The 24,194-nt window shown below is 45.2% G+C and overlaps 1 protein-coding gene across 4 annotated transcripts in view; it reads right to left on the bottom strand.

Annotated features, from left to right (window-relative positions):
- The window catches only part of Ctnnd2 (catenin delta 2), a 954,874-nt gene that overhangs the window by 33,057 nt on the left and 897,623 nt on the right, over nucleotides 1–24,194 (bottom strand). For all 4 annotated transcript variants that reach the window (XM_045132307.1, XM_045132308.1, XM_012947488.2 and 1 more), the window contains 2 exons: nucleotides 23,008–23,218; nucleotides 17,963–18,047 (listed from right to left, as the gene is read on the bottom strand). In XM_045132307.1, coding sequence (XP_044988242.1) covers nucleotides 17,963–18,047; nucleotides 23,008–23,218 — 296 coding nt within the window. The remainder of the gene's footprint in view (nucleotides 1–17,962; nucleotides 18,048–23,007; nucleotides 23,219–24,194) is intronic.

Genomic DNA, 24,194 nt, shown 5'->3' with positions numbered 1-24,194 from the left:
CCACATGGTAAACTTCTCCCACTTTATCTCCTCGTACCTCCCAGCCTTTCCCTTTTCACACTCCTTTGTAAAATCTGAATAAAATATGCTATTTAAAAAAATCATCCTCTTGAATCTAAAATTGCCAATTCTTTGGTTAGTTTACAGATATGAACTCAGGGCTTGGAGTCCGGGAAGCACCCCAGAACCCCAATTTCCCCGTTACAGTAATCTCCATGCACGCTCATCAATGGCCAGGAAAGCAGAAGCTCGCCGGGTTCCCCCTTCTGCAGCAAGCTCTATGCTGGGAAAGGGAGGCAGAGAAGTTGTGTGCTGATCCGCAGACATTCAGAAAACCTGACATCCTACCGGGTGGGAGAGAGAAAGAGGTGGGCAGGGCTCCTGCTAAATGGTGTAGGGGCTGGCGATTCAAAACGGAACTCTGAAAAGCCACAGCGGAAAACTAACAGCTAAGACCCAGCCATTCTGTCTTAAGATGGAAAGGCTAACTAGACCCTAGCTCCGTTTGTTGGGGAAATAAAATAGTTGATGCTTTTTGCCTGTCAGGGTGCATTTCAGTTACATAGTCTCTAACTCCCCAGAGGGCCACATCTGCATTGATAACACTCCCAAGACTTCCAGTGCCCCCAGATATGGCTCAGGTGTGTAAGTATGGTAAGTCCAGTAAACATGGGACTACTGCAGTCCCACTGTTGCCCAGACCTACATCTGACGTCACTGTTTAATGGTCTTTTGCCTTTAGAAAAGCTGTACCCAAACACCTGTGGTGGTTTGATTCAGGTGTTCCCCATAAACTTAGGTGTTCTGAATGCTAGGTTCCCAGCTGGTGGAGATTTGGGAATTAATGCCTCCTGGAGGAAGTGTATTGTTGGGGGTGGGCTTATGGGTGTTATAGCCAGTTTCCCCTGGCCAGTGTTTGGCACACTCTCCTGTTGCTATGGTCCACCTTATGTTGGCCAGGGGGTGATGTCCACCCTCTGCTCATGCCATTGTTTCCCCTGCCATGATGGAGCTCCCTCCCACAGTCTGTAAGCCAAAATAAATCCTTTTTTCCCCACAAGCTGCTCTTGGTCAGGTGATTTCTGCCAGAAATGTGAACCTGACTGCAACAGCTCCTTTGCTGAGAGCAAGTTCCGGCGGGAGCCCCTTCTCAGTGGCCTGCTTAATAAAAAGGACTCCCAATTGGCTACCATTGCATGTCAGTCCGTAATTCTCTCTCGTGGACTATAATAAAACAACTGATTTCTACCTTGGTGAGTTATAGTCTGGAAGGTCAGATAAGCCTAGATAGAAACAGCCAGGCTTGGAGGGAACATGGGGGACACTCGGGAGTTACCCAGCCTGCAGGTAGGGCAAAGGCTCTGAGGGGTCACAGTGTAGGCAAGACCTCCAGGGCAGGAAGGGACAGGCTACAGAGGCTGGAGTGAGGAGCTGTGAGGAGGTGGAAGGGCGAGCTTGGCAAAGAGGGTGGCACGGTGTCATAAGAGAAACTGCACACTCGAGATTGGCAGGCGAGCTCAGATCTTACAAAGTGTGCAGCTGCTTCATGGAAGCGGGCGGAGGTGGTGGAGCTGGCCTCGCAAAACCAAGGAGACAGGAACTGCCTCAGAACTGTGGCTAGTGGAACGGAAGATGGGAACCATAGCTGGACTTGAGAGAGATTTACGAGTCAAACAAGTCTCCACGGTATGGTGCTAGAAAAAGTAAAGGTGAAAACGAAGGCGTGATTAATTGAATAACTCCAGGAGTTTTGGAAAGGACAGCATGATGGCTCCGTGTGACAGGAGCTGGAGAAGGGAGGGCAGCTTTGGCGACATTACTGTGAATTGAGAGTGACGTGTGGACCATCACAGGGCTCCGGCCACCCACAGAGATGCTTCATAGGTGCTTGCAGAGCTGGGCGCTAATGTAGACTTTGAGTGCGGGAGGGACGGGCAGAGAACAGTGAATTTGGATGGGGTTCCAATGCATTCAAATAGGAGCAGATGAGGTCATCTATATTTGTTGAATGATACACAAAACAAGGATAGCACAGAAAAGACCTGCCGACTGCAGAAGAGATGGAGGAGTACTTTTCAGGGCGAGAGGAAAGTAAGGGAAGTTGTAATCAAAAGCTAAGAGATGGGTTGGAGGGACCGCTTACCAATTAAGGATGCTGGCTTACAAAGCCTGCCAATCCATATTCCACTCCCTAGTCACACACACACACAGTGGTGTGTACATCTGGAATTTGTCTGCAGTGGCAAGAAACCCTGGCACACCCATACACTCTTTCTCGCCTTTCCCTTCTCCCTTCCTCCCTGGCTCAAATATGTATTTTACAAAAGCCCATGGGTAGAGAGATGGCGTAGCAGCTAGGGTACTTGCCTTCAAAGCCTAGGACCCAGGTTTGACTCTCCAGAACCCACATAAGGCAGATGTACATGGTGGTGCATGTATCTGGAGTTGGTGTGCAGTAGCTAGGGGCCCTGGTGTGCTCATTCTCTCTCTCTCTCTCTCTCTCTCTCTCTCTTTCTCTCTCTCTCTCTTTCTCTCTCACACACACACACACACTTTTTTTTAAATACCAAGGAGGACATGGCGTGGCCTGGTCTTCTAAGTCCACTCTCTTCCTGGATAGGCGCCTGGGGCCATATGTCCCAGTCCTGCATGTGGTGGCATGTTTGTTGTGTAGTGTTTGGTTTTGACTTTTTCCCCCCATAGTCCTGAGAATTGAACCCTGAGCCTTGTTTGTGCATACTACCAAGTGCTCTACCACTAAGCCATATCTACAGCCCTCTTATTGCTTTGTGCTTTGAAATAGGACTATTTCACTGCTTCATGCACTATTTCCCAAGCCAGCTTTGAGTCAGCTCTTGAGCCTGCAATCCTCCGGCCTCGGCCTCTCAAGCAGCTGGGACAGCAGGTCCTGCTGTGCGCCGTCATGTGACCTGCAGAAGCCACACGACAGGCACCCAGCAAGAGGAAGACAACACCACGGCCAGGTCGGGCTGCGGCCATCCAGTGCACTGGGGCCACGTGGGAGAGGTGTGCCCCGAGTCTGCAGTGGGAAGCACTGGCCCACGAGAGAGAGAGAGAGAGAGAGAGAGAGAGAGAGAGAGAGAGGGAGGGAGGGAGGGAGGGAGGGAGGGAGGGAGGGAGAGAGAGAGAGAGAGAGAGAGAGAGAGAGAGAGAGAGAGAGAGGGAGGGAAGGAGAGGGAGAGAATGGGCACACCAGGGCCTTCAGCCACTGCAAATGAACTCTATATACATGTACCACCTTGTGCATCTGCCTTACGTGGTTCCTGGGGATTGAGCCTTGAACCAGGGTCCTTAGGCTTCACAGGCAAGAACTTAACCACCAAGCCATATCTCCAGCCCACAAATAACTAAATATTTTTTTAATGAAGAATATGAGCTGAGCAGCAGCATGCATCACTCTGCTTCCTCAGTGAGGCTGTATTGTGATCAACTTTGTCTCCCGCTCCTGCTGCCATGTTTTCCCTGATAAAATGGAGTGCAGCCCTCAAAACCATAAACCTGAATAAGCCCTTTCTTTCCCTAAATTTCTTCCTGTCAGGTATTTGGTCACAGTAATGACAAACAAGTTATGTTTGAGTTAATGGTTCAAAATGAGCAAACACAGTGTAGGCAACTTCCATGAAACACACGGAGTGCTCTGGCTCCCCATTCAGTCCTTCCCTGCCTTTCATCTCTGCGATTCTGACCTGATCCATGGTGGGAGAAGCTCTGTGACAGGGGTGGATTATACAGGAAATGTTTAGTTAGGTTTGCTGTGCGGGTTCCCCTCACTTGAGGATCCGTTTGAGCAATAGCTATAAGCTAGTCACTTCTTGTTTAGCCTGCACAGTGTGCATCGATTTCCACTTTTGCACAATTGATTTTTGCCAGTGTTTCCCATTCGTGCATTTGTTTTTGGACAGGTATCATATGATGAGTGTCAGGGATTGGTCTCTGAGAGGTTAGGGAACCTCATGAAGAAAGACCTTCTTGGTCAATACAAACATCAGCAAGCAAATTCCCAGATTTATGGAGGAGAACATATCGTAGCTGAGCTTAACCTCAGCCATTTCATTTTCTACCCTAACTTGACATCGAGTGATTTAGAGAGAAAACAACTAAGAGGTGCAGTTGAGAACTTCACGGACATAGCCTGGGTGCTTTTAGTTTTAAGAATCTGGCCTAAAGTCCTTATGCTTCCCCACTCATTTCTTTTTTATTTTATCTTTTTGAGGCAAGCCCAACACACTGCTCCCCTTTTTGTGACAGGGATCAAGAGAGAGAGAGGAGACAGAGAGAGAATTGGCTCACGAGGGCCTCTAGCCACTGCTTTTGAACTCCCAAAGCATGCGCCACCTCGTGCCCGTGTGTCACCTTGTGCACCTGGCTTACATGGGACCTGGAGAGTCAAACAAGGGTCCTCAGGCTTTGCAGGCAAATGCCTTAACCGCTAGCCCCACACTCATTTCTTGGTGAAGACTTTCCAACAAAGTAGAAAGATTAATATATTCCTGCTGAGCATGTTCCTTGGTAAAGTGACAGTGGTACGATTCGTAGTTTAATTTATTTCTACAGAGGATTTACTGCTTTCCATCACTATCTTAGATACCCAGAAAGTAAAAATCTATTAATTTTGAAAATGGTGTCATACGACTAAGAGAAATATTGAAGAATTTTTCAGTCTTTTTATTGCACAGCTGAGGGTTCAAAATTTGTATTTTTGACCTTGCTATGTTTTTCCTTGAAGGATCTCAAAAACGGTTTCTAATTTACATTAGAACTGTGTGTCTGTTGCTCTTTAAATACCCTGCAGATGGAAGTGGTAGGGGAATGTTGAACATTGAATTCAGTTTGCAAGCCCAGAGTGACCAGCTCACCTGTGCACAGCGGCCCCTCTCCCACAGCTCCGGAAAGGCTACGCGGGCTGTGCTTACTTTGTCAGCCCCAAGGGCTTGGGCGCTGCGGGAAATCCAGAGCATTCCTTTACTATCCATGATTACTTATTGATTTCTTGTTTTCTCAGTGCAGTGTGGCAATAGCCAATGAGATGACTACAATGCAGGAAGAAAAGAGACCTCTGTGTGAGATGGGCTATGAAGGGCGTGTTTCTACTCCTATCAACACTCATGATTCAGCTGCTGAACGGTTTGTGTAACCGGAGGGCCCATCTCCCCCGACAATAAAGGGAAGGGCATCTGAAGATCACGCTTGTTTTGTTCTTGGACCACAATGGCAACAGCCAACACAATCCCACTGTTCCCAGAAACATGATGTTACTGTTTCCAGCACAGGCAGTTTCACTTTCTTGGAGATCAAAGCTTATTGTACAAGATACTGATGTTCTGTGTGTGCTGGGGGCAGTCCTACAAAAAGACCTGGCCAGGAATATTACTGAGGGGAGAATTAATCTGATTTGTAGTCACAGTGATTTTCAACAGTAATGTGATCCTGATGTTTGATCTGCCATTGATTCGATTTCTGCACTTATGAGCTATGGATTTTAATTCCAAGGGAGGCTGGTTAGGTGCTCATTTATCTGATGCAGTTTTTAGGTGTTTTTTTTTTTTTTTTTTTTTTTTTTTAGTACAAAAGCAGTAAACCCTTAGCTCATTGACTGGACACGAGACCTGCTCCGTGGGGGTGGGCTCATACATGGCCCTGGGAACCAAGTCAGATTCACTACAACAAGAAACCAGTAGGTTCCAGAGAGAATGAAGCATGGGCAAACACATCTATCTCACAGATGGAGGAGAATTCCAGAGAGAACAAGGACAAATTTGTACACAAGGACAAGCGAGCCGGCTGTCTACCAGATGGGTCACCTCCACCTCACCTGCTGGAGCCCAGAAGTCATTACAGGCAAAGTGGTAACTGGAATACTGCTCCCATAGCTAGCCTGAAAACCAGTTCAAGGGAAATGGTGACAGACACTGTGGTCACTCAAACCTCATAAAAACAGAGAACCCGAGTCTACAGAGAAAGCAACACTAAATCAGATCCCTGTGTTGCCTGCCAAGACTCAGCGTCACAGGAGAGAAAGCGTAAGAGCCGCAGGGTGGTGGGGAGAGCTCGTGCCACCGGGCTGCCCATCGCTGCAGAGACCGAGGCCTCGTGGTCCCCACAGTGAACACCAGTGACCCCACAGAAGACCCTCAGCAGAATTGGGGTGGGGAGGGGGCCTACGCGTGCAACCTTTTTATAAAAATCAGTAATAATAATAATAATAATAACCCTAGCTCCCAAGAGGCCGTGGTGGGGCAGAGCAGTTCATGTCAGCAGAGTGGCCCTGATGTTCTGGAGCCTAAACTGCAGTGTTGAGGTGGAAGGCAGGGGATGGCAACCAGCTGCAGAGCTGAGCTGGTATGTTTTGCAGAACTGAGGAATGAGTCATACACATAAAGATTTTATGGGATGTGACATGGAACTCTTGTCTGCTGGCAAACTAGCCTAAGGGTTGGTCCCAACCAGGCAGATGTTTCACCGGCCTAATGACCTTCAGGCACACTGGTTGCAACTCTTTAGTAAGAGGCCATTTTTTCCCTAATGAGGGAGAAAATATGAAGTTCTTATGTGAGTTTTCAATAACTAAAATTAATAGAGTACCACTGTTATATAATGAAAGGATGATTTTTGACCCAGATTCCAAGAACTACAAGCTCAGCTCTGTTAAAATAAGAGTCCAGAGTCAAGAAGGACATAACGTTTTCAGTGCAGTGAAACCTCTATAGCACTGTAATGATAGATCCCTGTCATTATAGATTTGTCCAGACCCACACATCTGCGTGGCACATGAACCCTAACACAGACTGCGGCGATGTGTGCTTGTAGGTGCGTCAGTTGGAGAACATGCAGAGCTGTGCTGGGGATGCTGACGGTGCCGGGGCGCAGAGCACGTGTGGGAGCACAGGGAGTGTGAGAAACTTAATTTTGCTGTGAAACTAAAACTGCTCTAAGAAATACAATGACAAAAAGAACTTGGAACAGTAAGTTTTCTAAAATAACAACAAAAACCTGAGTCCAAATGCTATTGATATGCCATCTTAAATTTTAAGGAACTGATATGTAAATAATTCTTTAAAAGAAAAATGGGCTATGTAAAATTTAAAACCAAAGTGTGTTGACTGAATTTGTGTTCAGGAAGGCATACTACATTAGTCATTGTGGGGGTTTGCTTCACGTGTCCCCCATAAACTTAGGTGTTATGAACACTAGGATCCCAGATGGTAAAGATTTGGGAATTAGTACCTCTTAGAGGCAGTGCATTTTGGGGGGTGGGTATATGGGTGTTATAGCCAGTTTTCCCTTGCCAGTGTTTGGCACACTCTCCTGTTCCTGTTGTCCACCTGATGTTGGCCAATAGGTGATGTCAACCCTCTGCTCATGTCATCATTTTCCCCTGTCAGCATGGAGCTTCCCCTCAAGTCTATAAACCAAAATAAATTCCTTCCCCTACCCCCCCCCCCCACAACAAGCTGCTCTTGGTTGGGTGATTTCTGCCAACAATACGAGCCTGACTACAACATGAAAGTTGGTACCAGAGGAGTGGGGTTGCTGCTAGACACTTGACTGTGTGGCTTTGACCTTTTGGAGTTGATTTTCAAGAGGAATATGAAAGCATTTGAAACCTTGGCCTAAGAGAAGTCTTGCAGTGCTATATAGTATAGCTTGATGGACTATTATGGTCAGAGTTCCAAGACCTGAATGCAGTAAGGACTATGGACTGTGAGGTTTGGTTTATGAGGGTGAGAAAGAGCTTTGCTGGGACTTGGCTAGAAACAGTTTGTGTGAGGCTTGTGGTTATGCCTGGGTCCTGAGAAGTTGTGCAGGGTTGCTTTGCATAGAAATAGGCTGATGTGAGCAGAGGGATATGGCACAGAAAAAATGAAATCTTTGGGCCAAAACTGCTGCCCATTAAGCTGCAATTGAGAGATTACAGCCTTTGAGATTGAGCAAGCTGACCTGCACTGGGGCAACAAGAAGAATGTAGACTCTTTTGAAGGGGCCTGAGTGCTCAAGGAGTATCCTGTTCTTCAAAGTCTTCTTTATTCCCTCCTGGATTAACAAATTGGCACCCTACCTGGTATTGTGGGCTATAAGAAATGCAGGAAAGAGAGAGTCATGGAATTTGCAACATGGTCTTGTGTTTTGGAAATGGCTATGAGCAGTGTGAAGCAGGTTTGCTGGATGCCTGCTTGGAGACCCCATGGAGCTGTGAGGATGAACCATGGGCTGCATGGAGACCCAGTGGAGATGCCGGGGCCACCAGATGACCACTAAGGAAATCATGCCGGCCCTGATGAAGTTTTCCAGGACTGGAGGGGTGGGATTGGAGCTTTAGAAACTTGTTGCTGGTTAGAGTTAACAGACTTGGAAATTTGTCAATGGCTAGAGTTGTTGGACTTGGAAGTACAGAGTGTGATGTGTGCCCTGTTTAAACCTTGTATTGGTTGAATATTTCTTTGCTCTGCCAATGTCATCCTTTGCAGTGTGAATGTGTATTTTGTGCCATTATGGGATTTTTGGATTTTTTTTTTTTTGTATTCTGGGCTCAGTTAAAAGACCTTGGACTATGGGGATATTTGAATATCATTAGGATTGCTAAAAACTATGGGAACTTCTAAAATTGGACTGAATGCATTGTACTTTATATCATGTAGGGATATCAGTTTATGGGGTCCAGGGGCAGAATGTAGTGGTCTGATTCAGGTGTCCCCCATAAATTTAGGGGTTCTGAATGCTAGATGCCCAGCTAATGGAGATTTGGGAATTAACACCTTCTGGAGGCAGTGTATTGTTGGGAGAGGGCTTTGGGTGTTATAGCCAGTTTCCCCTTGCCAGTGTTTGACACACCCTCCTATTCCTATTGTCCATCTTATGTTGGACAGGGGGTGATGTCTACCTTCTGTTCATTCCATAATTTTCCCTTGCCATCATGGAGCTTCCCCTTGAGCCTGTAAACCAAAATAAACCTCTTTATCCCACAAGATGCTCTTGGTTGGGTGGTTTCTGCCAGCAATGCAAACCTGACTGCATCAGTCATGGCCTGGTCCTTCGTGAAGCCCCATACTACAATGGTCCATGCTGGGGAGGGGTGTGGAGGGCTTCAATCTTCTATGTCAGTAGGCAGTGGACTTCCTCTCCGTAGACACTAGCATATTCAAGAGTGGAATTTTGATTTGGGGAGACAGAGTAATCAAAGCAGTTGAGATCAACAAAGACCAATGATTTATAAAACAAGTTAAAAGCATCTGCATGGGGCTGGGGAGAGAACTGTCAGTAGAGGGCTGTCCCGCCAGCATGAGAGCCCACAAACATAAAGTGCTAGGCATAATGGTGCAAGCTGGGCATTACTGGCCAGCTAGAGAAGTGTGACTGGTGGGCTCCAGGCTCCAGGCCTTGTCTCAAAGGAGGTACATGGAGTTCTGGCCTCCATGTTGTTCCCACACACATGCACTCACACATGGATGGCCAAAACCTGCATACACGCTCGTAAACCACACCCCACACATGCAGTAAATTCAAACACAATACCGACTGTACATTATTATTGTCAGAAAACTCCCAAGGTTGCTCCTCCCGATTGCACCACCAGCTCCAGCACGCTTGGGCGATGTCTCTTTCAGGCTGCGTTTCGTAATTCTGTCTGGTAACACTTATGACATTCCTACACTCAATGCTACAAGTTAGGAAGGGGTATTCATTATCCAAGAGTGGGATGGAGACTCGTGTCATTTCAGTTTATAATGGGTAAGTGCAGTGTAAGCAGGTTCACAGTGCAAGTTCTCCCACAATAAATATCTACATCAAGAAAGGAAATGAAGGCTTGAAGAGTCGGCTGAGCAGTTAAGACACTTGCCTGCAAAATCTAAAGACCCAGGTTCAATTCCCTAGTATCCACATAAGCCGGATGCACAAGGCGGCACATGTGACTGGCTGGCTGGAGACCCTGGAACACCCATTCTCTCTTTCTCTCTCTTAAATAAATAAATAAAATATTTTTAAAAAGAAAGCGAATGGTTTTCTAATGAAAGACAAACACATCTTTTATAGTCATTAAATGTTAAGGGACCACTATTCTCTAATAAGTTTAGGTTCATTTATAATAATTAAGAGCAATTCTTTCAAAGTATAATTTACATAATCCATTCAAACTCATCTATTTTATAACTATATCATGTTAATAAGGAGTTATCTTAGTTCAGATTAAAGAGAAGTCAGAAAACTGATTTTCACAGGAGGTGGACGGCTGAGAAGGGCTTATGGGACGGAGTGCAGACTCGCGGGAAAGTCTTGCATGTGAACTAGCTCACTAGTGGAGCTGTTGGTGGTAAATGGTGGCAGGAAGCAGAGTGAGGCACACAGAGGCATGAGGTTCCCCTGGAGGGACTCATGAGCTGTGATAATCTGGACTTTATCCTGAGGACCACGGGGGCTACTGAAAGGTGTGGCTCCAAGGAGAAACCCAGCAACAGCTGCCCTTTAGAGAGTTTATGCCAGAGGTCCTTTGAGGAGCTGACTGCTGAGGAGCAGGCCTGAAGGTGGGGAACTTGGTCCAGCAGCGCAGCAGGCGGGTGTCAGCTGTTCCCGGCAACAACTGTAGGAAGACATGAGCATCTTCTGGTGCTGCTTCGTGGGGGAGAAGACAGAGCTAGGGAGTTGGAGAGAGCTGCTAGTCTGCAGCCGCATGCGATCGGAGGCAGTGGGTAGGAGCTGCAGAAACTACATGTTGTTTGGTCACTGCGCCCAGTGGAAGGACTCTGGTGACCCAGGGAGAAGGTGCACATGAGGCAATAGAGTCCCTAGCATCACGTCCTCAGAACACTCAGATGAGGTGGTGACAGGAAGTTGAGCCCCGAAATGATGGAGAAAGAGCACAGGGTGTGGGGGGGTTATGTCATGGAAGTTACGAGAAGACTGCTTTTTTGCATGGGGCTATTTTTCCCACAACATGTTCAAACTGGAACAGAAGGGATGACGATGTGAATACTTATGGAGGAAAGGCCTTGCGTGAACTCATGTCTCACCCTTCCTTGGACCTCACCATGGCCTTCAGTATAATATGAGTCCCCAGCACAGCTGACCTGCCACTCACGCACACAGACAGACAGACAAACAGATACATGCACACACACACACTCAGCTCTGAAATGGTCTTAAAGCCTTCAAACTACTGCTGAAACCAATTGCAACTTTCACAATCATGTTATAAATCTCTGGCTTGGTTTACCTCAGTCTCACCTGCAAAGTCTTTCTGTTGAGACTCTCATTAGAATGCAGGGTGGTTGGCAGGTGGAGCTGCTGAGGGGCAAGACAGTGGGCACGAGGAGGTACTGTACAGGTGTGAGCGATGGGAGGGGTGGCAGAGGACCCAAGCACAAAAGGAGCCGTGAAGAAGTTGGCAGAAATGAAATCCCCTGCTTCATATCAAATGGCAGGGATGGTAACTGGCCACCAAACGGCATGTAAAGTATTTTGCATTTATAGCACTGACTCCCCTGGGCCCATTGCTTTTCGAGACACACACCTCTTGGTTGCTGATGCTCCACTTGAGGTGAGAACATCCCTTGGGGCAGCTGCCCTGGCTCTTATGCTAGAAGTGGGGTTACCCAAGGGCAGTGAGGGCTGAGGGAGACACCCTGTGGTGTCCATCAGAAGTGGTGACAAGGCTTTGAGGTGGGGGGCAGGGAGGGTGAGGGGTGCTACTATTCTGATACTCAAGGCAGAAGGACAGCATCATGCATGGACATCCTGAGCCCTGTGGGCATGTCCAGCTGCCTAGAAAGAAGATTCTGCTGGTAAAATACCTGCCATAAGCAATTTGAAGATGTTAGTTAATCTGTGGTGATGCCATCTAGCATGGATGCTCCCTAGGCAAAGAAAGCAGGATAAAAACAACCTACTATTTGTATAGCTAGATATCTATCTATCTATCTATCTATCATATCTATCATCTATCTATCTATCTATCTATCAATCTATCTATCATCTATCTATCTATCTATCTATCTATCTATCTATCTATCTATCTAATCTATATAAAACCTCCTACTACTTCTTTGAACTGGTGTGAAGACTGGTGCAGCCAATGTTGGCGTGCTGTCTTAGCCGATGACCTGTCCAAGGTCATGCTGCTTGGAAGTGGCAAGGCTGTGCTGAGGACACTGGGGCATTCGATTCTGAGGCACATGGCCCTTCTACGTCTCTGAGTAGTGTGACAGGCCTTTCAGTCATGGGTGATCTGCCCGCAGTCTTCATTACTTCACTACTCAGTGCTACCATCTCCCTCTATCTCCTCTGCTTTGTACAAACCCGGAATAGCTATCCATGCAGGCAGACTACATGACACAGAGATGCATACGGACTTGTGTGCCCACTGAAACAAGTACAGCGGTGATGGAGGCTGGGCCACACTGAGGTTGGGAACTCAGCAAGTCTATCCTAGAGAGGACACAGTCTCCTGGAGACACACAGCAAGGCTGCTGCAGAAGAGGCATGTTTAGCATAGTTATTGGACCCTGAAGTTCAGATAAAGTGATTTATGCTAAACACAAGTAAGAAGTTTTACGTAAACAGGCACCTGAAGATGGGGTAACATGCTTCATTGGACATTAAGAATATTTGAACAAAAGAAATAAATGACTTGGAGCCAAGATGGACTTTTTCTGCCACAGTACTTATGAAAGGGCCATGACACTCACTTTCCTGGTCTCTCATGGGTATGAGGCTGAGCTATCCACAGTGGGTGTAAATGGGAGTTTGATATTTTACGTGTCCTTCTCCCCACTCTCTCCCTATGTGTTGGAGTGGAGGGGGACCCCAGGGCTACCAGCCTGACCTGGTATGGCCCCATGGCAGGACAAGATGCCTGTTTAGTAAACGTTTCTGAAGTGTTGGCTCTTCTGTTAGAGCAGCTAGGCCACATTCAAATCAATTTAACTATTTCTTAGTGATTTTTGTTCAGGTTACTAAGGTGTTACATAAAAATTTACATAGTTACACAGTTATTTCAATATTTTCTAAATTATGCTGGGTGTGGTGGTACACACTTTTAATCCCAGCACTCGAGAGGCACAGGTAGGAGGGTCACTGTGAGTTTGAGGCCACCCTGAGACTACAGAGTGAATTCCAGGTTAGCCTGGACCAGAGTGAAACCCTACTTCAAAGAACCAATATGTAGATATATATTATTTTTTCTACATTCTATACCCTCCCTTAAAATTTATCTCATCCCCCTCTGCCAAATCAACCATCCCAAGCTCCCCAAACATGGGTCAAGCAGCACTTAATTTTGTCAGTGAACATGAGCTTTAACGCTCAGAGGGTCTAGAAAGTCAAGAACTTTTGATCTCCCATGCTTCTGGCCTGTCCCCAACATTCTCCTCCACTCCTTTATGAAACATCCACTAAGTAACACAAGTGAAAAGGACATTCCACAGTTCCACGTGAGGCCGTCTACCCCAAGGGCTGCTTTGAAGAGGGGCCGCATGGTGTAGCTTGCATGTGATGATACTCTTTGCAACAGCTTCTTTGCCCTGAAGGGCATAAATCCAGAAGGGAAAGGCCCTCTCGAGTTGAAGGTTCAGACAACACAAAAGTGCTTGGGCTCCAAATGCAACATGAACGAAACTCGGTTTGTTTTGCTCAGAATACGCAGCCAGGGTTTCCCAGCTGATTACCTGTGTCTCTAGCTAATGATATGAGTGTCTGGCTCTAGAAGTGATGGATGTGGCTGAATTCTGTCTCAGACACTCCAATTTCCATCCCCTCAGGTTTTCCACCTGATCATACCGTCCTTCTGTCCGCCTCTTCATTATACAAATTTCCAACGTTCTTCAAGAGTTTGGTCTAGACTCCTCCTGCTCTTAACTCGGGCTTTAAGTTCTAAAGTATATCACTCAGCATCTAACAACACTGCCAACAACTGCTCCAACCTGCACTTTGACCCATAGGGGATACGTTTGTGTCTTAAGTTTTCTTTGGAAATCATCTTTTATTTAGCACCTAATAGGTACTTAACAAGTAGATGTGATGGTGAATAATGAAAAGATATGGATTAGACTTTTTTCAGTGTTATATAAATGGTCACAGAGGAAAGAAGCAGAAATCCATTTCCCTATTGATTAAAAGCTGTTGGTGAGGATAAATGAACTTGGCTTCCTTACAGAAGAACTTTGCCATGGAAAGCGTTTTTTAGTGCCAGGCTTTGTATTAGGAACGCTGTGACGTCTGGCACAGGGATCCTTGTTTATTTTCACAACTGCATAATTTGAAAATTATAATGAACAGCTCTTTCTCAACATTTTAAAATCATAGGTCAACTAAAAAGTCACAGTGATTTCTCCAGCCTATCTCTTTTGCATCTCTTCACACATGAAACACGTTTGAAACCATCTCCAGGTCATGAGTTTTAGCACTATTAAATTCCTGTCAGCATGTTTTTGTTTTAATGGAAATAGAAAGACAATTACATTCTTTGAACCCTACTACCAAGAAAAACATAAAACTAAATAGGAAACCACTATTCAACAAATAGCTTGTAGGGTTTCTCATGGCCGTTTCCCTACCATGCACACATGTGCGAGCAGGTGCATTTCAACAAGGAGGAAGTGAGAAGGATCCAGTGAAAGACATTGTCTCAGGTGCATCATGTCTTGGAGCTTCTGGAGCCCCTGGTTCAGAACCGGTAGAGCTTTTGTAGAGAGCTCTTTACATCTGTCTGCCTGCTTAGCCGAAGGACTTTCTCCAATGGGAGTCTTCATTTGGCTCCTGGAGGAGTATGAGTGAGACATGTTAGGGGTGACGGGACCCCTAAAAGTAATAGTGAGGAATGTCCTTCATCCCATAAAGGAGAATCTTTTTCCCCCGTGTCTCTTTCCCCCTAATACCTTACATGAAGAGGTGAACACATGCCTCTGCTTTTATCCTTAGTAAAGAAAGTACCCTAAAGGGATGACTCCCTTCCTGAGAACCTGGGGACTTCCAGATGCTTGGTGTCAGGTCAGTCCAAGCTCTAGGCAGTAGACTCCCATAAAAGTTGCTGGTCTGGAGCTCTAGGTGGGTTTCCATCTCTGGAATCCGCTCCTGCCATACAGGATCTGTGCATTGTTTCCTTCTCGTAAGCCCCAGCTCTACAATAAAATCTTCTAGACTTTATCTTCTAGACTTCTGTTTCATTTGTCGAAATTCATAAGACAAGAACTCAGCGGAAGTTCTCTATGACAGTCTAGCACCTTAGCTTCTAAGTTACTGCCCACCCGAGAGCCAAGAAAGGCTTGGACACTATAATATAGACACTCTAAATTCCTATATCACAAGAAGGAAGTAGGTAAGAATGCTGGAATTGGACTTGAGCAAAATGGAATAGAACTCACAAGTTTTTTCTAGAGGGTTTGGGAAAGAGCTCAGTCAGATTAGTACCTGCCATACAAACTTGAGGATCTGAGTTTGGACCCTCAGCACCCATGTAAATGTTGGGCATGTTAGTGACCACCCATCAGCCTGCACTTGGAAGATGGAGTCATGTGGATCCTCGAGGGAAGCTCTTTGCTTATAGCCAAATCAATGAGTTTTGGGGTGAGTGAGATCCTGTCTCAATAATAAGATTGAGAATGACTGAGGAAGATACCCAATATTGACCTCTGACTTCCACATGTATGCATACAGACTTGCATGTGCTCTTGCACACATATGAACACACAAACACACACATACATGCATGCGTGCCCCCTCATCACACATACATACGCATGCAAAAAGAATCTTAAAATTGAAAAACAAAACCAAAAAAACAATTTGTTCATAGTAACATGGAAAACACAAACAGATATAAACTGCCTAGAACATTCTTTAATACTTAATTTTGTGATCCTCTTTTTTCAAATTAGGCATACTATCTCCAGGAGAAACGGAAAACTTGGAAAGAGAAATATATAAGTTCAAATTTATAAACTTAAAGTGCAAAGTAATGAATGCTTAAGAAAAGTAGGGAGGCCTTGGGGGAAATCTAGAAATAGACTAAAATATAGTAGAGCCAGGTATTAAATATTTACTTTCCCCTACTGACTTGGAAAGAGACACACTTTGCCTCTGGCAAGATGGTTCTCACGCCCTAGAATGTGAGACTTACTCCAGTTCCTGTTCATGAACGTGGCTGCGTGCTGAGCCTGAAAACCAGGCATGGGGTCGGCGCTGAGGTGGGCTCTGCACTGAGTCCCGCGGGAGGGCTATCGGAGGTCTGCGGGCAGGGTTGGGAAGACTCCACCCACCTGCCCCATTTCTGCACCCTGGTGCTTGAGCGCTCCTGTTGCCCTCCCACCCGACCCTTAACTAAGCTTTAAATCTCCAGTCCAGCTCTGGCTGCACTGGGGCCATCAAAACAGGAGCTACTGGAAAGTTTTGTTCAAAACCTCTTTCCTGTTACCAAAAACAAATGGAAACTGGTGTGTCCTTTCTTTAGTGGAATTTGGGACCAGGCTATAGAGCCAACATCTCTAGGCATGGTGCTTTTTGGGTTCGACCTCTGAACTACTCTGGGGGTGAAGATGGTCACACGAAGGACGTGGACCCCTGCCTGCCTTGGGCAAGCACACACAAGGAAGGCTAGGCCTCCAGTGACCCCGCCAGGCCGGGTCTGCACGTCTTCTCCCCTGAGCAGCCATGCGCGAAGGTTCTCAGGGCCCAGGAGCGTGGCCCAGGCCCGCAGGTCGGCTAGTCAACACTCCTGGGCACTGACACTTCCCAGCCCCCCACACTGAGGCTGATCTTGTTCCTTTTCTGACTCTTGACTGTTCAGATTTGTAACTGGCTGTAAATATTTTTTTTTCTTCAAAATCCCTAAATCAATTACTTTTTAGTCTCTTGTAGAATATACAGCTTAGGGAGACGTACCAATTTCCTTTTCCAAAAAGCAATCTAGCAGAGCTCACAATATCATATTGAATATTATAAATAGCTGGAAGAGAGAAGCTCAAGTGGTTTCACCACAAATGAAGGTCCAAGGTTTGAGATGACGGGTGAGGTGTCTAAGTCTTCTCACCTGGTCCATAACCACTGACACAGGCACTGAAACATCACACTATACAGACATTTATGTTCTTGTGTGTTACTTAAGAAGAAGAAAATTGCAGTCCCTTAGGGAATCCAAAGAGATGATTTAGGATAAGAATCTGTGAGTTTGGATCTGTTTAGTTGAGAAGACTCATAGATCTTGGTATATATGTAGTGGCTTACTGACTCATTGTTGCTTCCTCATTGATTTTCTTGTTTCAAGGACAGCTCAGCAACCTAGGACCCTACCTGCATTGTTACACACCCACACTTCTCCAAACCAAGCCTCACATAACCCATCCTAGCGCCTCCCATGTAACGGTTGATGAGTGGTCCAACATGTCCCGGAAGTAGAGGCAGTGAACTGCTCCAGCCCGCACCAGTTACAAGTACAGAAAAACTGTGCCACCAGAATGATCTAGGGAGAATTCTCTCCTTCTTATCCTGTGCATAACTCTAATGTTAACAGTACAAGCACACATGTCGTTATAATCAGATGTATCATGAGAAAGAACATGTGCTGTGAATGATGGCTTTCATGACCCAAGTCTGTGACTCCAAACAGAAAAGCGTCCACCCCCACCCAGCCCAGCAGCCAACGCCTCCTCCTGGACCCTTGACAAGAAGCTGGGAGAGGTGGCCCACTAGTCTTGAGCAATCTCTTGAGCCCACTGCCCCTCGCAGTGTTTCCCACACTATGCTTTCACTTTTAAATAAAGTCTCTCCTGCTTTACTAATTATTTTCATTTCAGTTCTCTGAACAAGATGCTAAGAATCTGGGAACACACAGTTCAAACAGCCACCACTGGTAACACTGGACAAGCACCCTTCACAGCTGAGCCTTTCATTGAGGACACATATTGTGTTTTTGTGCTTCACGTCTTCACATGAGCCAAAGACGTAAAGTAAATCTTACCTTTTTATATAGACTCCTCAGATCTCGGTACTGCCACATGCTGTTTAGGACCTGAGATGCCGCCTTGACCACCTTTGGAGAGTGTCTGGTAAAGAAAACATAGGAAATGCAGGTGGTGAGTGAGAACCTGGCTTGGATCCACCCCAACTTCTCAGGAAACATAAAAATTCACGCTCTTTTGGCCTTTTCTGGTCTCCCCTCTGCCTGGAGAGCACAAAGCGTTGTTCTCCAAGCCCCATCCTCCTCAACACATCAAAGAAGATGGGAGATAGGAAGATACTATAATTGGACAAAGAATTTTCAAAAAGCAAGCACAAGAGCAGAGGCAGTGGCATTTAATGAGAACAGCAGTTGTCTATCCACAACATGGAAGGGTGAATATCTGAGCAAAAGTGAATACTCTTATGATTTCCCTTGGATCCTGAGACATGTATGGGGTGGTCTTATACACCTGTGTGATCACAGGGCATTACTCTCCACTTGCTGCATATGCCAAGCACAGGAGCTTGGCAGTGAAGACCAGCGTGTGTACCCATGCCAACAGGAAGGTGAAAATTCACAGAGAGAAGTTGTAAAGGTCTCCTTGCATGCTCTTCAAGTTCTGCCCTCTGGACTGAGGCACTCAGGGAGAAGCCAAGACCTAGGAGCTTGTGAATAGCTGCCCCATCTTTTCTCAAAGTGTGTCTTTGGATCATTATGAAGATACAACAACATTATCTCTTGATTCAGGGTCAATCTGCACCCCCAAACAAAGACTAGATTAATATATCCATGTTGACTTGATTCAGTCAGATTCTGGGAAGTCACTTTGTTGACTCACGGAAGTGCTCACGGAAGCTATTAAATACCTGAGGACTGTTAATTCTCATGGGCCAGCCCCACAAGCAGTACACAGTTCTAGTGGCCACCACTGATGCTATGGTCAACCTCAAAGGACAGCTTACTTTTCTGTGAAGGATCAGATAATGAAATGTGCTGGATTTGGGAACTATTTGGTGTTGATCACAGCCAATTGAGTAACCTCCCCTGTAGCATGAAGACTCCCAAACGTAATAATTAGAAAAATGGATGTGACTGTACTTCAACGATATTTGAAACAACCACCAACCCCAGAGGGTGTGCTGTGGACTATGGCTTTAGTGTGTAGACCTGTGGCACATGTATGTGGCAACACCTCATGTTGATGAGGGTGTTGCCCCTGAGGAGGCTTCTCAGGTGATGAACAGCATGGACAGTAGGATATGAATGGCAGACCTGCTACAAACAACCTCTACAGTGAGACCAAGGACGCCTTCGAAATAAAACGGTCTTCGAAATAGAAGGCAAGCAGACGGTAGATGTGTCTGGGTGAGGCTGCATTGGAAAGCTAATGTAAATGGCCATTTTGAAGATACACATGTTTCAGTGAATATGTGGGATGTCAGGACACAGCTGATAACATAGCTACGAGCTCTCCATGCGCCTTTATGTTTGTAATTTATTCTAAGTTTAAGGTTCATCTGTTTACTAAAGGGCTATAATCACCTATTATTTTTTAAAATATATTTTATTTATTTATTTGAGAGAAAGAGGAGAGAGAGAGAATGGGCATGCTAGGACCTCCAGCCACTGCAAACAAACTCCAGATGCATGCAACCCCATGTGCATCTGGCTTACGTGGAGAACTGAACCAGGATCCTTTGGCTTTGTAGGCAAATGCCTTAACCACTAAGCCATCTCTCCAGGTCTCATTTATTATTTTTGAGAAATAATCTAACTTTGGCTGTATTATCACAAGCTATTTTTAAAAAGAAAAAAGAACATTGAGGTCGTATAAATTTCACTTTATCTCTATGAAATATTAGCCATATTAAGGTAACATTTATTTGAGTCTACTCAAATGAATGGTTGTGAAATTATTTTATAATTTATAATGGGACCATGCACCAATGTAATTTTAAATTCCTTTGACTTTGATCTTTTCCTGGACACAGACAAAGGTACATTTCATTCTTACATAATCAATGCAAAACAAAGATTAAATGTTCTGGTTTGTGGCATTTTATCACTGCTAGCTAGATATTTGTCAGTGACAGTACACAGCAGCCCTGGGGACACATGTTAGTCCTCAGTAGTGGTGCTGCAGTTGAAACATGTAATGTGGAATTATTCCTCTGACACTGTAATTTTTTTGTTTCCACTTCTTGTTTAGTCACAAAATAGAAAGAGACTGTGAATGTGTAGTGAATACAAGATTTTAGCCTCTCAATTAAAATGCCAACATAGCACAGTGTTAGAAGAGCACGTGAAGGTCAAAGAGACATTGCTGTCCTCTTAGACACTGACTTTGATCCGTCTACTAGACTACTGCCATAAAGTGTCTGCATGGAAAACTGTAACTGTTGAGTGAAAGCCTTAACAATGAGTATTCCTAATGTGACAAGTGACTGTAACCCAAGCCACAGCACACAGTCCTTTACTGACAAGTGATACTTCAGGCTGTGAATAGCTTTTCTGCATTTTGATAAAATAAAATGACATCCAACACTATTTCCTATGCAACCATAAAAAATGTATTCTTGAAACATATGGAGCTGACAGAATGTCTTCCTGTGTGTTTGAAGTGATACAAAAAGAAGAAGTTATCAAGACCTCAAAACTGGTGAGCATAAGACTCTTGTGAGAGTTCATAACAATTACAGAATGTCTGGTCTTCAACAGACCTGTCCAGTCATGGCTGGCTACAGATGTGCGTTGCTGCAATGCCTCCTGGTTGCACAGGTCAGTCACGCCAGCAGCAGGATCCCATACCAGTATTCCCCCTGATTGTACCCAAGGCACAATGAGTGCTACAGTTCCAAGACACTGCGCTGGCCCACTCACTACTCTGATGCTTTGCATCCATGGCATAGTCAGGCTTGGACCTATTTAGAAATCGAATGCACAATTTTTAAATGGTAAATTGCAGCCAGGCATGTTTGTCTCCTTCCTTTTTAGCTGTGTTTTCCTATGTTGTCTCAAATAACAATCAGGGTTGAATTGAACTTACTTCTGAAAGCCAGTTTTAAAGAGCAATTTAAGGTAGACCTATTTGTGAATTAAGTAGAATGCCTTGACATTCTTACCATTTCTAGTTATGGAATCATGTCCAATTCCATATATATACATGCAAAAATCACAAGGAAGATTGGAAGGCTGAATTAGCATGAGAATTATCTCTGGAAAGATGTCTTATTCAATTCAATTTAACACTGTTATTAAACTCATCAACCCAGGATGGTCACATAGAAAAAAAATCAAGGAGAAGATAAAGGAATGGCCTGATGAAATAGCTGACTATTCCACAAAGAAATATTTAGTCAAATTAAAAAATACTTAGGAGATCATCTGCAGATGGAAGAAAATCTTCCCATTGGCAACAACCAGCTTTGGATCATACTCACCAAGGCAACATTTTGCATTGACTGTTAGGATATATATGACTTCATAGATGATTTCTTCATATGATTCCAAGGTAGTTTCACCAAACAGCTTTCTTTGGCTATAGGACTGATCAAAGCCTCTCTTCTCCATAAGGCCCATGGAGTGGTGCTGGCTGCCGTATGGATGCCCAAACACCACAGGGAACTTACTATGGGCTGAGGTATCTGGTCCTTACATACATAGAATATCTTTTGATCTTGAAATGTCTCATGAATACAGACACATGGATTGTTTTTGGCAACTATGAGTTTATGGTGTCTTTACATGTGTGTCTTTAAAAAGCACGGGCAAGTTAACTTCACAAGGCTCAAAGCAGGTGAGCACTCCAACGAGAGATCCCTCAGGCCTACGGACACATTATGAAGAAGCCGCAGCGCTTACCATTTGCACTGCAAAGCAGTTTATCTCAGGCACAGCATCGTAAGATGTACGTAGTTCCGACCAACAACCTACACTGCACAACTGCCTGAGACCACAGGGGCTCCTCCTCCATTCAGGAAGGAATCAAATTCTAGTGTTGAATTGTTAATTGAACCTGTTTTGCAATCTCAGAGTGCTTAAATAAAGCCCCCAAACCTTCACAATACATTAGTAATACCCTGAAATAAGTGAGATAATGAGGTAAAATTTCCAGAAAATCTCTAAGCACATTCCTCGTCATCTTTAATAGCAAAAGGAAAAGTTATTTAGTATTTAATGTACGGTGAAGACAGGCAGGGAACAAAAAGTCAAGAAATATACAGGCCCCTGATAAAACCAAAAGGTTTACCCTTTTACTCTTCTTTGATTACATTCAGGGACTTCTGGAAAGAGAGTTTAATTAAGGTGAGTGGAGGCTGCTATAAAAGTTGGCAGCTCATGGATATTCTAACACCTGGATGCTGAAGGTACGTTGGTTCTTGAGTCAGCCAGAAGGCACTCCCACTTGTGGTGGTGTGGTGGCTTTGATCCAAGTCTTCCTCTTTCCAATCCACTTTGTTGAGGCTCAACATCTTCACCACTCTCCTGGAAGCTTGGAAACTCTCTCTTCCTCTTTTCAGATTTTATCCCTAATAATTCCAGGAAGGGCATTAGGACGACTTCTTCAATTTCAGATCAGTAAGTATGGGCCTGCAGCTTGTTAGGTTAAATACGCCTCAACTACTACGGCTGGAAGGGGAGGGCAGAGGGCAAGCAGTGAGTCCTCTCCAACTCCATGTTCTTCCTATGTCATGATTTGCTATGCAGAATGAGCAGGTGCAGAGCCAGAGGAACATAGGGGCCTGCAACCACAGAGCGACCCCAAGGAGACAACTGATGCATCCAAGCTGGTTGTCTTCTTGCTGAGGGAACTCCTCATGGAGGCTGGCTGGGGGTGCCCACCTTACTGACACTGTAGCTATCTCCAAGTCACCAGTTACTAATCTCATCAAGACTTCCGGTAGAACCAGTTTTCAGAATGGGGGTAGAGACTGGAAATAATTTTCTGTTCCTTTCTCTTAATTATCAGAGAAAAATTCTTCCTTGTGACATTCAACCATGCTATCCATAGCCAGGAAATGACAGCCCTAAGGACACAGACACAGAGTTACCACCAAACTTACTTATCTCCTTTGCTTTTGGAGATGCCAACCAGCTTCTCAATGCCACCAGCATCCCGTAAGGCCTTGGCGTTCTCCATGTTCTTGGTGATTACTTCGTGCAGGGTGCAGCACACAGCTGTCACGGTGTCATCGGACATGGCCTTGCTCACTGCGCTGTTGCTGTTGTTTCCACCAGGGAGCCGGTGGACCAGGTCTCGCATGGCATATTTGCCTTTGGGAAAGAAAATGAAGGGAGCAGTTGAAGAAAGAGAGGTGCAGGTAGAGAAAGAGAGACAAGACAGAGTTGAATCCCAGGAGGAAAGAGAATAGAAGAAACCACATTACTGTAGCATTGTGTGTTCCTGATCCGGGCTGTTCCTCCCTGGGTAGTTGCAAATACACACACATGAATACCAGTGCAGTTATTCATCAACAGCCCTAGGACATGGTCAAGGACATTCTACCACCACTACTGGATGATTCCAAATACACACACATGAATACCAGTGCAGTTATCCATCAACAGCCCTGGGACATGGTCAAGGACATTCTACCACCACTACTAGATGATTCCAAATACACACATGAATAGCAGTGCCGTTATCCATCAACAGCCCTGGGATATGGTCAAGGACACCCTACCACAGCACTCTGTTGATACTAAAATCTATGGAAATTCAAGTGCCTCCTGTAAAATGGTACACATGCATCTCTCCTACTTTTATCCATCTCTTGGTGGCTTTTATTACCTAATACAACATAAATTCTATGTTTATAGATGTTATATTACTTAGGGAATAATGATGAGAGTAAAGTCGATACATGCAGTACACTTGCAGTTACTTTTAACTTTTTAAATGTGTGTACAATGTGAATGTGTGCATGAACGTGTGTGAGTGCACTTGCATTCCATGGCATATGTGTTTGGATGTCACAGGATAACTTTCAGGTGTCTGTTCTCACCTTCCACCTCATTTTGAGCCAGGGCCTCTTGTTGAGTTGCTGTTCATCCTGGTGTTTGCCACCTTAATTGTCCTGCAAGCTTCTAGGAAGTCTCCTATCTCTACCTGGCAGCCCTCTGTCAGCATGCCGAGGTCACAGAAGGAACTCTAGCAGCTCGCCATAGCTCTGGCTTTACTTGGGGTCTGGGGCTCCAAATTCAGGAACTCAGGCTTGAGTGGCAGCTGCTTACTGTGTTATCTCCCTAG

Source organism: Jaculus jaculus, chromosome 13 (genome assembly GCF_020740685.1).
Source record: "Jaculus jaculus isolate mJacJac1 chromosome 13, mJacJac1.mat.Y.cur, whole genome shotgun sequence".
Taxonomy (NCBI): domain Eukaryota; kingdom Metazoa; phylum Chordata; class Mammalia; order Rodentia; family Dipodidae; genus Jaculus; species Jaculus jaculus.
This window is presented reverse-complemented; position numbering and strand designations above follow the sequence as displayed.